This window comes from Mobula hypostoma, chromosome 22, assembly GCF_963921235.1.
Source record: "Mobula hypostoma chromosome 22, sMobHyp1.1, whole genome shotgun sequence".
In the NCBI taxonomy this organism is placed as follows: domain Eukaryota; kingdom Metazoa; phylum Chordata; class Chondrichthyes; order Myliobatiformes; family Myliobatidae; genus Mobula; species Mobula hypostoma.
Genome location: NC_086118.1, coordinates 60,880,987 through 60,896,716, shown reverse-complemented (window position 1 = coordinate 60,896,716; position 15,730 = coordinate 60,880,987). Strand labels below are relative to the sequence as shown.

The window sequence follows — 15,730 nt, the reverse complement described above, 5'->3', positions numbered from 1 at the left end:
AATAGTAATATGTAAAATTATGCCAGTAAATTATGAAATAAGTCCAGGACCAGCCTATTGGCTCAGGGTGTCTGACCCTCCCAGGGAGGAGTTGTAAAGTTTGATGGCCACAGGCAGGAATGACTTCCTATGACGCTCTGTGTTGCATTTGGTGGAATGAGTCTCTGGCTGAATGTACTCCTGTGCCCAACCAGTACATTATGTAGTGGATGGGAGACATTGTCCAAGATGGCATGCAACTTGGACAGCATCCTCTTTTCAGACACCACCGTCAGAGAGTCCAGTTCCATCCCCACAACATCACTGGCCTTACGAATGAGTTAGTTGATTCTGTTGGTGTCTGCTACCCTCAGCCTGCTGCCCCAGCACACAACAGCAAACATGATAGCACTGGCCAGCACAGACTCGTAGAACATCCTCAGCATCGTCCGGCAGATGTTAAAGGACCTCAGTCTCCTCAGGAAATAGAGACGGCTCTGACCCTTCTTGTAGACAGCCTCAGTGTTCTTTGACCAGTCCGGTTTATTGTCAATTCGTATCCCCAGGTATTTGTAATCCTCCACCATGTCCACCCTGACCCTCTGGATGGAAACAGGGGTCACGGGTACCTTAGCTCTCCTCAGGTTTACCACCAGCTCCTTAGTCTTTTTCACATTAAGCTGCAGATAATTCTGCTCACACCATGTGACAAAGTTTCCTACCGGAGCCCTGTACTCAGCCTAATCTCCCTTGCTGATGCATCCAACTATGGCAGAGTCATCAGAAAACTTCTGAAGATGACGAGACTCTGTGCAGTAGTTGAAGTCCGAGGTGTAAATGGTGAAGAGAAAGGGAGACAAGACAGTCCCCTGTGGAGCCCCAGTGCTGCTGATCACTCTGTCACTTGGTAGCTGAGACCTTAGCTATTTCATAAGCCTTTTTCAGCTCCCTTTTCATATCTGATGCATACTTCAGATAAGTCTTCTGTTGTAGATTTTCCCCACCAGTCCCAAAACAGAGGTCAACGCCCAAACATCAGATAATACGAAGGGTGATTGATAAGTTCGTGGTCTAAGGTAGAAGGAGTCAGTTTTAGAAAACCTAGCACATTTATTTTTCCTACATTTACACACTTAGTCCAGTGATCGTGGAGCATACGGGTCCCTTCTTTGTAGCAGTCAGCATCTTGGACCTCCAGAAGTGGTCCACAGCAGGGGTGATTGATACGTTCATGGCCTAATATAGGAGATGAGTTACACAGCTCTTGTTACATGCACATTCAGTTCAACTCTTTGAGTGAAAATGCAGAAAGTTTGAAGTTAGTAACTCATCTCCTTCCACCTTAGGCCACAAACTTATCAATCACCCCTGCTGCGGACCACTTCTGGGGGTCCAAGACGCCGACTTCTACAAAGAAGGGATCCGTATGCTCCACGACCGCTGGACTAAGTGTGCACATGTAGGAGGGGACTATGTTGAGTAATAAATGTGCTAGGTTTCTAAAGTTAAACAACAGGAATTCTGCAGATGCTGGAAATTCAAGCAACACACATCAAAGTTGCTGGTGAACGCAGCAGGCCAAGCAGCATCTATAGGAAGAGGCGCAGTCGAAGAGTTCCTTCAGTTAGTCCTGACGAAGGGTCTCGGCCTGAAACGTCGACTGCGCCTCTTCCTATAGATGCTGCTTGGCCTGCTGCGTTCACCAGCAACTTTGAGGTTTCTAAAGTTGACTCCTTTTACCTTAGGCCATGAACATATCAATCACCCTTCGTAGGCTAGTAACCGGTAGCTTCATTTTGTGTACGGTTGTATTAGTGGACCAGATGCCTAATATGTTGACTCCACTTGTTCTTTCTAGTGATCTCCAAGGTTCCGAGCATGTCCAGCAAGGTCTGATTGAACCTCTCAGGCTGGGGATCACCCTGTGGCTGATAAGGCATAGTCCTCGACTTCTTGATTCCAAAGCATGCTCAGTAACTCATGTATGAACCTACTTTCAAAATCCCGTCCCTGATCACTATGTATCCACCTGCAGAGGCCATAATAAATGAAATACTTCTCCCTGTAACACTTTGGCTATGGTGGATACCCTCTGATCCTTGGTAGGGAAGGCTTGCACACATCCAGTATAGTGATCCGTAATAACCAAGACATTCGTCATGTTGCTGGCATTGGGCTCTATTGACAGGAAATCCATACACACCAGGACAAGTGGCACCGCACTCTGCAAGTGGGATAACGGAGTGGTCCTCGTAGGCAGTGTTCTCCTCGGTATGCATCGAATGCACGACTTGCAGTACGGTTCGACCTCCGGCTTCATTCAGGGCCAGTAGAACCGATCTCTGAGCAATCCATAGGTCTAGTCAACCCCCAAATGGCCGGAATCATCACGAAGTGACTTCATCACAATCTTCTGATACTTCTTTGGTAGAACCAGCTGGGAATGCCGAGATCGGTCTGGAAGTGACGTGACCCGGTGTAGGACCTGGTTCCTTAACTCCAATCTGGTCCATTCTCTTAGTAATGGAGGCACTGCAGAGTGTTTCATCTTGTCTGCTTTGGTCATGTCCTGTTTCGCAGCTGCTCACCAAACTGTACCAATGCATAGGTCATCTCGCTGAGTAGCGGCCACTTTCCCAGGACTCAATTCTGGCAACTGCTTTGCCTTCAGGTTGCAGTAAGCTTGTGGAATGGCGCCACCAGAAGCTCCCAAATGATCGACCGCTCGATTCTGCCCTCGCCTTTCCTCTGCCTTCCCCGTGATGGAAAACTGGCACATGGCTTTGACTCCAGGGGCAGGAATGCTCTCCCACTCTCCGTCCCTGTCCAGCCCTTCATGTACATGTCGGGACAATGCAAGGACGTCAGTGTTTCAACTCCCCGGCCTGTACTTCAGGCTGAAATCATAGGCAGACAACGCCGTCAACCACCGATGGCCTGTGGCATCTAATTTCACCAAGGTCAGGGTATATGTTAATGGGTTGTTGTCCATCCTCACCTCAAACTTGGCACAATATAGATAGTCACTTAACTTATTTACCACAGCCCATTTCAATGCCAGGAACCCCAATTTGTGTGTTGGGTAGTTTTGCTCAGAGGGTGACAAACTCTGGTTGACAAACATGACAGGTCTCAACTCTGTGCCCTGATCCTGATACAGAACACCCCGAAAGCCCTCTCGGCTGGCATCTGTATGCAGTACATATGGTAACTGGGAGTCTGCAAAAGCCAGCCAGGTGCTTTTGTCAGCAGCTCCCTCAGCAACTGAAAGGTCTCTTCACATTTCGCATCCCATCTCACTCCAAAAGGCTCCGAAAGGCGAAGATAATCTTTACCATCCTCTCCTTTTGTCCTCCCTTTCTTCCCCTAGGGAGGGTAACTGCACAGAAGCTGATTTAAAGGGTGACTCACTTTAGCGTAGTCCTTCATGAACATCCGATAGTATCCAAGGAACCCATGGAATGAGCGCAAGGCGCTCACAGTCTGGGGCCTTGGCCATGTGATCACTGCCTCTATCTTAGATGGATCTCTAGCTACTCCATCCATGAGACTATGTGTCCAACATAGTTGACGGAACTGGCACTTGCCCAGGCAAAGTCAGCTTTCAGGTGGCCCAGCACCTTCAGTAGCCTTGCTTCATGTTCCTCCAAGGTAGATCCGAACACTATGAGATCATCCACGTATACCAAAACCTCAAGCAAGTTCATATCCCCCACCGTTTTCACCATGACATGCTGGAAAGTCGCCGGGGCTCCTAATATGCCCTGGCACGTCCTTTCAAACTGGAAGAATTCCAGTGGACATATAAATGCCACCTTCTCTTTGTCGGGCTCACTCATGGGGATCTGATAATATGCATTCCTCAAGTCCAGCACACTGAACCACTTCACACCACTCAGGCAGGCCAGTGTGTCCTCAGTTCTCGGGACTGTATACTGGTTGGGGACTGTACGCCTATTCTGAGCCTGATAGTCCACACACATCTGTACCATCCCATCCTTCTTCCTGGCCACCACTACTGGAGATGCATAAGGGCTTCCAGACTCAGTGATGATTTCAGTTCCCTTCAACTTGCGCTGTTGCTGCCGAACGTCCTGCACTTCTGCAGGCGCCAGTCGCCGTAACCTCTCTCTGAACAGGGTGTCCTCTGTCACCCAGATGGTGTGGTGAGTGCCCGTGGAACAACCCACATCAACTCACCAGTAGAAAAGACATCTTCCAGCTTCAACATCGTCTTTATCAACCTCCTCTCCCAACCCGCAGGTACCAGGGAGTCCCTAAAGTTGAATGACTGAAGTCAACTTTCCCTTTTTCAGAGAGAGTTTCTCCCTGGCTTGTCCCACAGGAACACTAGACATAACCATCACGGGGAAGAGGTGCAGGATTGGCATCCCCTGCCTGAGGGTGACTTCCCACTCCAAAGTGTTCCTGACACTCGCTGTCATTCCATTCACCTGTACAACCGAGGGCTTCTGCAGTTCGGGCCTCACCAGTACCCCAGCAGGTAGGCATGACTCCTCTTTGTGGTCTTCCGGAGCATCCACCAAGAGTGCCTCGGCATCAGGCATTCCGGGAAATTTGGGTTTCCCGTCTCTCTCACTACTTCCCCAGGCCATAACGTGACTGGTTTGGACTGGGTACCACACAGTCCCTCGTCTGTGCTCATCATCCAGCCCAGTGCAGCCACACACTTCCTCAAAAGCAGCTCCGAACACAGGGTGAATGGACAATGTTTTCAGAAAGTTCTCTCCAACTTTCTCCTTGTAGGCTCCCACTAGCCTCCTCGCAATAGGAGTGTTTATCCCCACAAGAATTGAAGCTTCATCCTTCTTGACCGGGTCTGGACAAAGCAACGCTAACGTATCAAAAACCTTAGCTACTCACACATCTGCCTCCGAAAACTCCAGCTTCAATGACAAGTAACCACCATACAGATGGTCATCCATACTAAGACCCTAGATCTCTAGCACACTGCGTGACGTCAATGGTAAATGTGTCAAATACCGGTGTAAAACAAATGGTACGGTAGAGTAACCTGAGAACCAGTGTCAAGTATGGCTGCAGCATAAATACCCTCAATCCATAATGGTAAACTAGAGCTTGGCCCCACTAAGCCTTCAGGAATATAGTTTTTTGCTTTAGGGTGTTCCTTGAGATATTACTGGGAATGTGTTCCCTCTGAGGGTGTAACAGCCTTGAGATTAAATTCCTTGTGGACATGCTCAATAAATCCATAGAATAAGAATTATAACAGAATCGATGAAAGACCACAAGACCACACCAAACTGGGTGTTCAACCAGTACGTAGAGGACAGCAAACTGTTCAAGTGCAAAAGGAAAGAAAGAATAATAGTAAATAAATAAAGCAATAGATAATCGAGGACGAGGTGAAAAGGCACTGTGAATGCGTCTATAGGTTGTGGGACATTTCAATGACGGGGCAAGTGATATTCTGTGAAGTTGTTCTCTTTGGTTCAAGAGCCTGATGGTTGAGGGGTAATACATGTTCCTGAACTCGGTGGTGTGAGCCCTGAGGCTCCTGTTCCTTCTTCTTGATGGCAGCAATGAGACTAGAGCACGTCCTGAGTGGTGTGGTCCCTGATGATCGAAGCTACTTTATTGTGATAGCATATCATGCAGATGTGCTGTATGGTGCAGAGGATGGGCAGGATAGCGTCCTCAGACCCCTACTTTTCTCCCAATACACTCAAGACTGCACGGCCAGATTCTAGTTCACAGTGTCATTCAGTCCACTCAACGTGGTGGCATCTATCAGCCTGCGATAATCTCACCTGCATTACTCTGATCCTCTCACCTATATCACTATGATCATCACACGTACGTCACTGCGAACATTTCACTTACATCACTGTGATCACCAACCAGTGACCATCCCACCTACATCACTGTGATCAGTCGGTGATCATCCCACCTACATCACTGTGATTATCTCATCTACGTCACTGTGATCATCTCATCTATGTCACTGTGATCACCAATCTGTGATCATCTCACCATCATCACCGTGATCACCAACTTGTGGTCATCTCCCCTACGTCACTGTGATTATCCCACCTACGTCACTGTGATCATCTCATCTACGTCACTGTGATCACCAATCTGTGATCACCTCACCATCATCACCGTGATCACCAACTTGTGGTCATCTCCCCTATGTCACTGTGATCACCAACCTGTGATCCTTTCCACCTATGGATCACAGACAGCCAATCAGAAAAACGATGCTCTATTACAACCCTTTGTCTTCCGTTGCCAAGCACATTGGATCCTGTGTATGTGTGTGAGTGTGTTTGTGTGAGAGAGAGAGGGGGGTCAGAACTAATCCAGTACAGAGAGCGAGAGAAGGAGAGAGGAAAGAACCCTGTTAGAATCACTCAGTTGCTGTATCTCTGCAGATAGAAACTGAGGCAAAGTTTCAAGCTGAAAAGTAAGTTTAATTTAAAAGGTTCACCAAAATGATTCCAGGGTTGATGGACTGGAGATGCTAGGTTTGTAGTGAAGTGGTGGGGGTTGAGGGATTTAACGTCAGGAGGGTGGGACTCAAGAGTGTAGTGGAATGATGTGATGACAGAATCACTTCTTCCTGGTGGTGTAAATGTAGGACCCTGAGGAGTAGAGAGGGGAGTGCAGGCTATCAGGACCATGGTGCTGGGAGAGACATGATAGATAGAACGACCTGCTGCTGTGACTCTAAGACTTCATGTCTTCTCCCCCACACCCCCCAGATGCCCAGAGGAAGTGCAGAGCCCAGGGGAGGACAGTTCCGTACCAAAAGTTCCCTACAACGTTGAGTTCACCTTTGATGCTGACGCGCAAGTGGCCATAACCATCTACTACCAGGCCACTGAGGAGTTCCACAATGGCTGTGCCAGGTGAGAACCCACCTCCCCGGGTATAGTCCTAGCCTCAATAATGGGGGGTGTGAGAGATGGTCCCTGCAATTGGGGGTGGGGGAAGACTCAGCCTCAGGGAGTGGGGAGGTGGGGAACTGGTCCCATTATGGAAGAAACACAGTTCCATGGGTGGGGAAGGTTGAAAGCTGGTCGCGTGCTGGGATGTGGGAAGAGACCCAGTACCAGGCTAGGTTAGAGCGAGAGCTGGTCTGGGGATGCAGTGGGGGTTCATATCTCGCGGGTGCTGAGTGGAGGGTTGGTGGGGAGAGCAAATCCAGGAGTGGTGGGAGAGAGACCCGGTCTGTGGGTGGTATGAGGTTGGAGTGGGGATTCATTCCTGTGGGTTGGGGTAGAGAAGGTCCCGGTGGTGGAGGGATGGAGCAAGGAGACCTGATCCTGAGAGCAGTTGGGTCGTTGAGAGGGCACCCTTGGGATCACCATTCTCCCAGAGTCACCAGACAGATGTGACCTTCCTGAGAGTGGGGGCTTACTGGGGTAGAGCAACGCGTGTGTCGTGGGGGAGGGGCGGGGGAGGTACAGCCTTCGCCTGTGACACTATTATCAATGGTTTCTGCACAGCTACATCTCGAAGGACTGCTCCCTACAGTCGGAGACTGTCCATTACAGGCGTGGCGTCTGCCAGCAATTCTGTTTGCCAACTCACACCATTGATCCTTCGGACTGGATGGACGAGGAGGTGGGTGGGGGTATCCACGTTTTCACATGCAGTGCAGTGCATCCCCTTGGGTCCTACACTGGATACAAAACACACAAGGTTCCCTTCTTAGATGTCCCCAGACCATCTCAGTAAACCCCCTGTCCTGCAGGCAGTAATGAGATCTCATCTTGTTCTAGGAGATGGGGGCATTTTGGCTTTTACAATAACAACACTAAATGCTGAGCAGGTCAGGCAGTACAGTATCTGTAGAAAGGCAAATAGTTACCACAGTCAGATGGGCAGAAGGCATCATGAGGGGTATGAGCTGGGGCTCTTTGGGTGGGGTTGGAGATAGTTATTGTGAAATTGAGAGACAGGACAAAGAATACCTGAGGGTGGCGGCACAGGCGTGGAGAAGACACAATTGATATTTCCCTTCATTAGCTGAGGGGTGACCTGAGTGTTGTGTATAAAGTTGTGAGAAACATAGACCGGATGGATGGTCACAGTCTGGAACATGTTGCCAGAAAAGATGGTGGAAGCAGGTATGATAGATGCCAAGAGGCATTTAGACCAACATGAGAACATGCAAGGAATCGTCGTCGTGGCTATCCCTCGAGGTCGAGGATGATGCTCTTCGTTCTGAAGAAGTGGCCCACAGAGTGAAGATGCCTGTGTGTGTATTTGTTTAACGTGTACTTGATGTTGCACTCCAAGAAGCACACGATACTTCACAAATCAACCAACTGATTCCAATGGCACGGAAACCATGACGACTGGAGCTGATGGATTTGTTGCAGCCTTCATCTGCCTTCACTGCCGTTGAGTTCGAAGTAGCTTCGTCCGCCTGTTCCACCGTTGAGGTCTTGGCTGGATTGTTCTTTGTCAGGGACCTCACCCTCGACCTTACCGCCATGGGTGACCCTACCAGGAGCAAAGCTCCAGAGGGCATCGCTCTCGGGATCACAGGACCACACAAGCTTCTCCACCACGACAAGGTGACAATCCACGGAGAAGGCAGGGAATGGAGGGATACAGACCATGTCATATCCATTCATGGCCATGTCAAGGTCTATATCAGGGGTTCCCAACATGGGGTCCACTGACCCTTTGGTTAATGGTAAGGGTCTCTGGCATAAAAAAAGGTTGGGAACCCCTGGTCTATATCATAGACCTTGATTGTTAACACAATCATCCCTCAGAGGCTGGTGGATAAACTATCCTCGTTGGTACTCAACACCCTCTCTGTAACTGGATCTTGGACTTCTTGACAGAAAGACCCCAGTTGGCTGCAACATCTCAAGCTCCATCACCCAAAGCCCCCAGGGTTGTGTGCTCAGCCCGCTGCTGTTCACACTGCTGACTCAGGACTGTATGGCCAGATCCAGCTCAAACTGCATCTTCAAGTTCACTGATGATACAATAGCAGTTGGCCTCATCGGCAATGATGATAAGTCGGCATACAGAGAAGAGTTAGAGAAGCTTGTCAACTGGTGAAAGAACAATCTCCTGAGTCAACAAGACAAAGCAAATGACTGTGGACTTTCAGAAAGGCACAGGTCAACCACCCTCCATTTCACATCAATGACCCTGCTGTGCAGAGTGTGAAGAGCGCGAAGTTCTTTGTAGTGCACATAACGGACAATCTAACCTGGATTCACGGCAGCAGCTCACTCATCAAGAAGGCCCAGGAGCCTCTACTCTATCTGGGGAGATTGAGGTATGCAAGGCTCTCCATCCCCATTTTAACAATTTCCTACAGGAACTCTGCCAAGACACCAGGTGTCCTGTCTGGCTGCATCATTCTTGGGTATGGAAGTTGCAAGGCATCAAACCACAAGACCATACAGAGGACATCAAAAACTGCCAAGAGGATCATTGGGGTCTCCCTCCCTCCTATTTGTGTAATTTACCAGAAGTGTTGCAGACGAAGGGCTCAAAGCATTGTTGAGGATCCTACAACCCATCCCACTATCATCAGGAAGGAGGTACAGAAGCATCAAGACTATGACTACCAGACAGGGTAACAGCTTCCTCCCTCAGGCTGCGAGACTAATGAATATCCTACCACCACCAAGATTTGTCACTAGGACAGTGAGCTGTTTACTGTTTGCTATTTGCTGTTTATCTGTGTTGCACATTACTACATGAATTTTTGATGATGCTTTATTAACTTAATCATTTTAATATTTTGTTTGTGTGCTGTGTGTGATATATGAACAGTTGGATGACAAACTTGAACTTGAAAGTGCAGGCAGATGGGATTGGTATACGTAATGGTCAACACGTATGTGATGGGCTGAAGGGCCTCTTCCTGTGCTGTTGTTGTTTTATTCCCACCCTGCTGCCGTTCTTGGTGTCTCACTAAGTCAGATGAAGGGTGAGGGTCAGAGAGTTGGGGGGGGTGGGGTCTGGATTACAGAAAGCTTGGGGCACAGTGACACAGTGTAGTGAGTTTGGAGTTTGGGGTGCTGGAGTGCAGGGAGTTGGATTTGGCACTCTGAGGGAAAATCAGTTTTGAGATCTGAACCCCAAGTTTTGACCTTCATCTTATCTCTTCCCAGCTGGTCTGTAATACTGATGGCACCGTATACCCAATGGTGATCCATGCAGTTGTGGATGAAGGAGAAGGTAAGGAGAGTGTGGTCTATGTCCACCTTTGTCATGCAACTGAAACATGAACAACCCCAAACCGAATTCCCAATCAGCAACCCAAACTCTCAACACTGAACCTCAACCCAAATCCTCAACCCCCAACCGAAACCCCCAACCACAATCCCCTACCCAATACCCTGCCCAAACCCAACCCTCAATCCCAATCACCAAACTTAATCCACAACCCCAAACCAAATCCCCAATCTCAAGCTCCAAACCCAACCCCCAAATCCCAATTCCAATCTCGAATCCCCAACCCAATCCCCAATCCTTAAACCCAATCCACAATCTTCAACTCCAGTCCCAAACCCCGAATCCCCAACTTCAATCCCTAATCTTAATCTCAAACTCCAAATCCATTCCCCAAACCCAATCCCCAACCCCAGCTTCCAACCCAACTCAACCCACAATCCCTAATACCCAAACCTGATCCCCAACCCTCAATCTGCAACTCTAACCCAAAAGCAATACCCCAAACCAAATCCTCAAAACCAAAATCCCAACCCCAAATCCTAACCAACCCCCCAATCCTATCCAACCCCAATCCAAAATCCTCAGTCCCTAATCCTAACCCCAATGCCCAATATTAACTCCCAATCCCCAATCTATGACTTCAAACACCAATCCCCAAACCCCCGCCCCAAATGCTAACTCCCAGCTCCAACCTGCAACCCCAATCCAAAATTCCCAATCACCAGCCTCAATCTCTTTTCCCAACCTCAATCCCATATCCCCAATCCCCAACCCCTAATTCCCAAACCTTAATCCCAACCCCCAATCCCCAATCCGTCCCCAACCCTAAATCGCCATCATCCAATCCCTATCACCAGCCCTCAATCCCGAACACCCAATCTCCAAACACAACACCAACCCTCAACCCCAAACCAATCCCCAACCCCCAATCACCCTGCCCTATCCCAATCAATATTCCCATTCACCTATCTCCAACCTAAACCACCAATCCACAACCCCAAGACCAACTGGCAACCCCAAACCACAAATCCCAACCCCAACCCCAATCTCAATCCCCAATCTCAAATCCCAACCTCTAACCCAACCCCAACCCATAATATCCAATACTCAACCCCCAACCCCAAACCTAATCCTCAATCCCCAACCCCAAATTTAATATCCAGTCCTCAATCTGCAACCCTAACCCAAACCCCAATTGCTCAACCCAAACCCCCAACCCCAGTCCAAAGTTCCCAACCCACAATACCCAAAACCAACCCCCTATGCCCAATCCCAACCCCCAATCCCCAGTCCATAATTCCAACCACCAATCCTAATCCCCAATCTATAATTCCAACCACCAATCCTCAAACTCCAGTCCTCAAACCCCAGTCCTCAACCCCCAATCCTCAACCACAATCTTCAAGTCCAACCTTCAATCCCGAATCCACAACCCCAAGCTCAATTTCCAAACCTATACTTAAACCCAACACAAAATCCCTTAATCCCATTTGCCAGCTCCAAGCCCCAACCGCCAATCCACAACCCAAAACTGCAACACCAATCCCAAACCTCACTCCTCAATCCCAAGCACCAACCCCAACCACCAACCCCCAAGCCCCAACCTCCAAGCCCCAATCCATAACACCCAATCCCCATCCTGAACTCTCAACCCCAAACCCAAATCCCCATCCCAACCCTAAAGCCAAATTACAATGCCAAATCCCTACACCCAATCCTCAACCCCAACCCCCAATACCAACCCAAACCCCCAACCCCTAATCAAAACCCCTTAACACCAACCCTAATCCAAAATCCCAAATCTCCAATCCCAACCCCAACCCCCAACACCCAATCCTCAATCCCTAATCCCCTACCTCCAGCCTCAATTGTTCAGTGAGTTCTGTGCGGGCAGGAGAAACAGGATCTGATGATAACCCTTGGATTTATGAAACAGTGAAACCAGAATTCGAAACCTGGTGTTCGGGGTCCCATTGTTAGAAGCTTTGAGATTGAGACACAGTCCTCAGGGCTTCGACAGGTCCTGTGGTCAATGCGAAGGATTGAGTTGAAAGTTCTGCTCTGCAAATATCTGCAAGTCTGCTATGGTAATTGAAGGCCCAATGTCTGCATCTGACAATCTCAATCCAAGTCTGCAAGAGGCTGAAGAAGACAGCTTGACTTCTTGGGAGTGAGGAAAGGACTGCTGGAAAATTATGCTGGGGAGGTAGTAATCGGGGGCAAAGAAATGGTGGATAAACTTTGCATCAATCCTCACTGTGGAAGACACTAGCAGGATGCCAGAAACTCAAAAAATATCAGGGGGCAGAGTGAGTGTAGTTGTTATTACTAGAGAGAACATGCTTGGGAAACTGAAAGGTCTGAAGGTAGATAAGTCACCTGGACCAGATGGGCTACCCCCCAGGGTTCTGAAAGAGGTGGCTAAAGAGATTGTGGATGCTTTAGTAATTATCTTTCAAGAATCACTAGATTTTGGAATGATTCCAGAGGACATAAAATTGCAAATGTCATTCCACTCTTTACGAAGGGAGGGAGGCTGAACAAAGGAAATTATAGGCCAGTTAGTGGTTGGGAAGATGTTGGAGTCCATTATTATGTTCAATATTCAATAGGCTTTAATGAGATCCTTCCTCATTTTTCTAAACTCCAGTGAGTACAGTCCCGGAGCCATCAAACGCTCCTCATATGTTAACCCTTTCATTCTGGGGATAATTCTCGTGAACCTCCTCTGGACCTTCTCCAATGTCAGCACATCTTTTCTTAACTGCTCACAACTCTCCAAGTGTGATCTGATCAATACTTTATAAAACCTCAGCATACAAGTCCTCTCGAAATGAATGCTAGCATTGTACTTGCCTTCCTTACCACCAACTCAATCTGAATTCAACTTAGATAAGTGGGGAGTGATGTATTTTGGGAAGTTAACCTTGGGCAGGTTGTCCACGGTGAAACGCATGTGTCTGGGGTGTGTTATAGAACAGAGACCCAGGGACAGGTTCATAGTTCCCTGGATCTGATAACAAAGGTAGATGGGGGGTGGTGAAGATGGTGTTTGGCACGCCTGAGCAAATAGTGAACTGCTTGAGGAACTCAGTGGGCCGAGCAGGGAAAGGAATTGTTGATAGTACAGTTGAGACCTGGCTTCAGGACTGAGTTGCACTGGACTTCATCAGCCAAGTTTGGAGTATTGTGTGCAGTTCTGGTCACTACATTACAGGGATTAAGCTAGAGAAGGTCCAGAAAAGATTCAGAAGGATGGTGGGCTTGAGTTGTCAGGAAAGATTAGATAGTGCAGGTCTGTTTTCCCCAGAAGTGAGGGAAGCTGAGAGGTAACATTACAGTTGTTTATAGCAGAGAGAGATAGCATAGCATTCATTACCCATCATATGAAACTAGAGTGCAACACACACACAAAATGCTGGTGAACGTAGCAGGGCTAGGGCTTTACTCTTTGGAGAGAAGGAGGATGAGAGGAGACATGATAGAGGTGTACAAGATAATAAGAGGAATAGATAGAGTGGATAGCCAGCGCCTCTTCCCCAGGGCACCACTGCTCAACACAAGAGGACATGGCTTTAAGGTAAGGGGTGGGAAGTTCAAGGGGGATATTAGAGGAAGGTTTTTTACTCAGAGAGTGGTTGGTGCGTGGAATGCACTGCCTGAGTCAGTGGTGGAGGCAGATACACTAGTGAAGTTTAAGAGACTACTAGACTATGGAGGAATATAAGGTGGGGGCTTATATGGGAGGCAGGGTTTGAGGGTCGGCACAACATTGTGGGCCGAAGGGCCTGTACTGTGCTGTACTATTCTATGTTCTATATCAGCTCTTCACCCCAGGAACCAGCCAGTGAACCTGCTCTGTACCCCCCACTTCCCCATACAGCTCCACCCTTCCTTACCAATGGAGATTGGGACTGCCCATGGCATTCTCACTGTAGACTGGGATTAATGGTCTGTGCCAGACAGTACCTGGCCCAGGCACTGACCCCCCCGGCTAGACACCTCACGGACCAGTCACCATTTGCCCGACCAGACGCCACCCGGACCATTTGCCTCCCAGACCAGACGCCACCCGGATCAGTCGCCTCCCAGACCAGACGCCACCTGCCCGACCAGACGCCACCCGGACCAGTCGCCACCCCCATGACCAGCCACCCGCCTGACCAGCCACCCCCCCTGACCAGCCACCCACCCGACCGGACGCCATCCGGACCAGTTGCTACCCGCCCAACCAGTCGCCACCCGCTCGACCAGGCACCACCTGCCCAACCAGACTCCACCTGGACCAGACACGTCAACTCCTGAAGGCTCAACCAAACCCTGACTGCATAGACCAAGGAGTACAGACACTGGTGGGAGCAGAGCAGAGGCCATTTCTGGCACAGCAGCCAGGGAGGGCAGCGTGAGGAGAGGGGTACACCAGGGCAGACCTCCAGCAGAGACCAATATCCCAGGGTGGAGGAGTGGTGTTCCATGAAAGGGTCCAATCTTTGGGCAACAGGAGTCTGGGGGGAAGCGAGTGATGATCTGTGGGAGGTGTTTGGAAAGATGGTGGTGGGGAGTAGGGAAAGAGCAGGAGTGGGAAATGGAGTCCCCAGGTCAGGATGTGTCTGTGGGTTCCAGGATGTGGTAGGGTGGGGTGGGGAGGGGAGGGGAGGGGAGGGGTGTGCTCTTGGCCTTCATGCTTACTCACTCCCTCTCTAACCCACAGAACACACGGGCCACTCCCACGTGCTCCTGACCACCTTCGACAAGGTACGTGCCCCAGTTGGTGCAATGCCGGGGGTGACTGTGGGAGGGGCAGGGACGCTTCCTGTACAGACCGGGCTGTGCTAGGGGATGGGGGCTTATACTGGGAAATGATGGGTGGGCGGATACTGGTAAAAGATTTGTGGAGAAGGGAAGAGGTTGCGGAGGAAAAGAACAGTGGATAGATATCCGTGATATTCCCTGGGAATGTATGGAGGTTAAGGGACATGGTGCTGTGGTGCAGTCAGAAACAAGTAATCCACTTCTGGAGGCACAGGAAACTGCTGTGAGTTCATTGCAGAAGCTGGCAGCAATATGCAGATGAACAACAAGAAGGAGCATTGTCCACAATGTGGGGAGGAGGGGCGGACTCCCACACACCAGGCACCATGCCTGAGGTCTGGACAATTAGAAATGCTAATCAGATGCTGGAGAAACTGCTGGAGTAACTCAGAAAGTTAGGCAGCGTATATGGAGAGGAACAAAAAGTTGATGATTAGCATTAGCATTAACTATTTTAATTCCTTTTCCCATTCCCATTCCAACCTGTCGGTTCATGTCCTCCACTTGTGGACAATGAGGCCACCCGCAGGTCAGTGGAGCGACACCTCATATTCTGTCTGGGGTAGCGTCCAACCTGATGGCATGAACATCGATTCTTCTAACTCTTTTTCTCAACTACCGGTCACCTCCCCCAGCGCCCGGCTCCTTCCTTCTCTCCTATGGTCCCATTCCTATCCTGTCTGCTTCCTTCCTCTCCAGCCCTTTCCATTTCCCAGCCACCTGTTATCACTGTCGCCTT

At 49.4% G+C, this 15,730-nt stretch overlaps 1 protein-coding gene across 4 annotated transcripts in view; it reads left to right on the top strand.

Annotated features, from left to right (window-relative positions):
• The window catches only part of rnf157 (ring finger protein 157), an 80,721-nt gene that overhangs the window by 10,295 nt on the left and 54,696 nt on the right, over nucleotides 1-15,730 (top strand). For 3 of the 4 annotated variants that reach the window (XM_063030897.1, XM_063030896.1, XM_063030895.1), the window contains exons 4-7: nucleotides 6,726-6,872; nucleotides 7,473-7,590; nucleotides 10,116-10,182; nucleotides 14,891-14,934. In XM_063030897.1, coding sequence (XP_062886967.1) covers nucleotides 6,726-6,872; nucleotides 7,473-7,590; nucleotides 10,116-10,182; nucleotides 14,891-14,934 — 376 coding nt within the window. The remainder of the gene's footprint in view (nucleotides 1-6,725; nucleotides 6,873-7,472; nucleotides 7,591-10,115; nucleotides 10,183-14,890; nucleotides 14,935-15,730) is intronic. The other variant, XM_063030898.1, reaches the window with a different exon arrangement.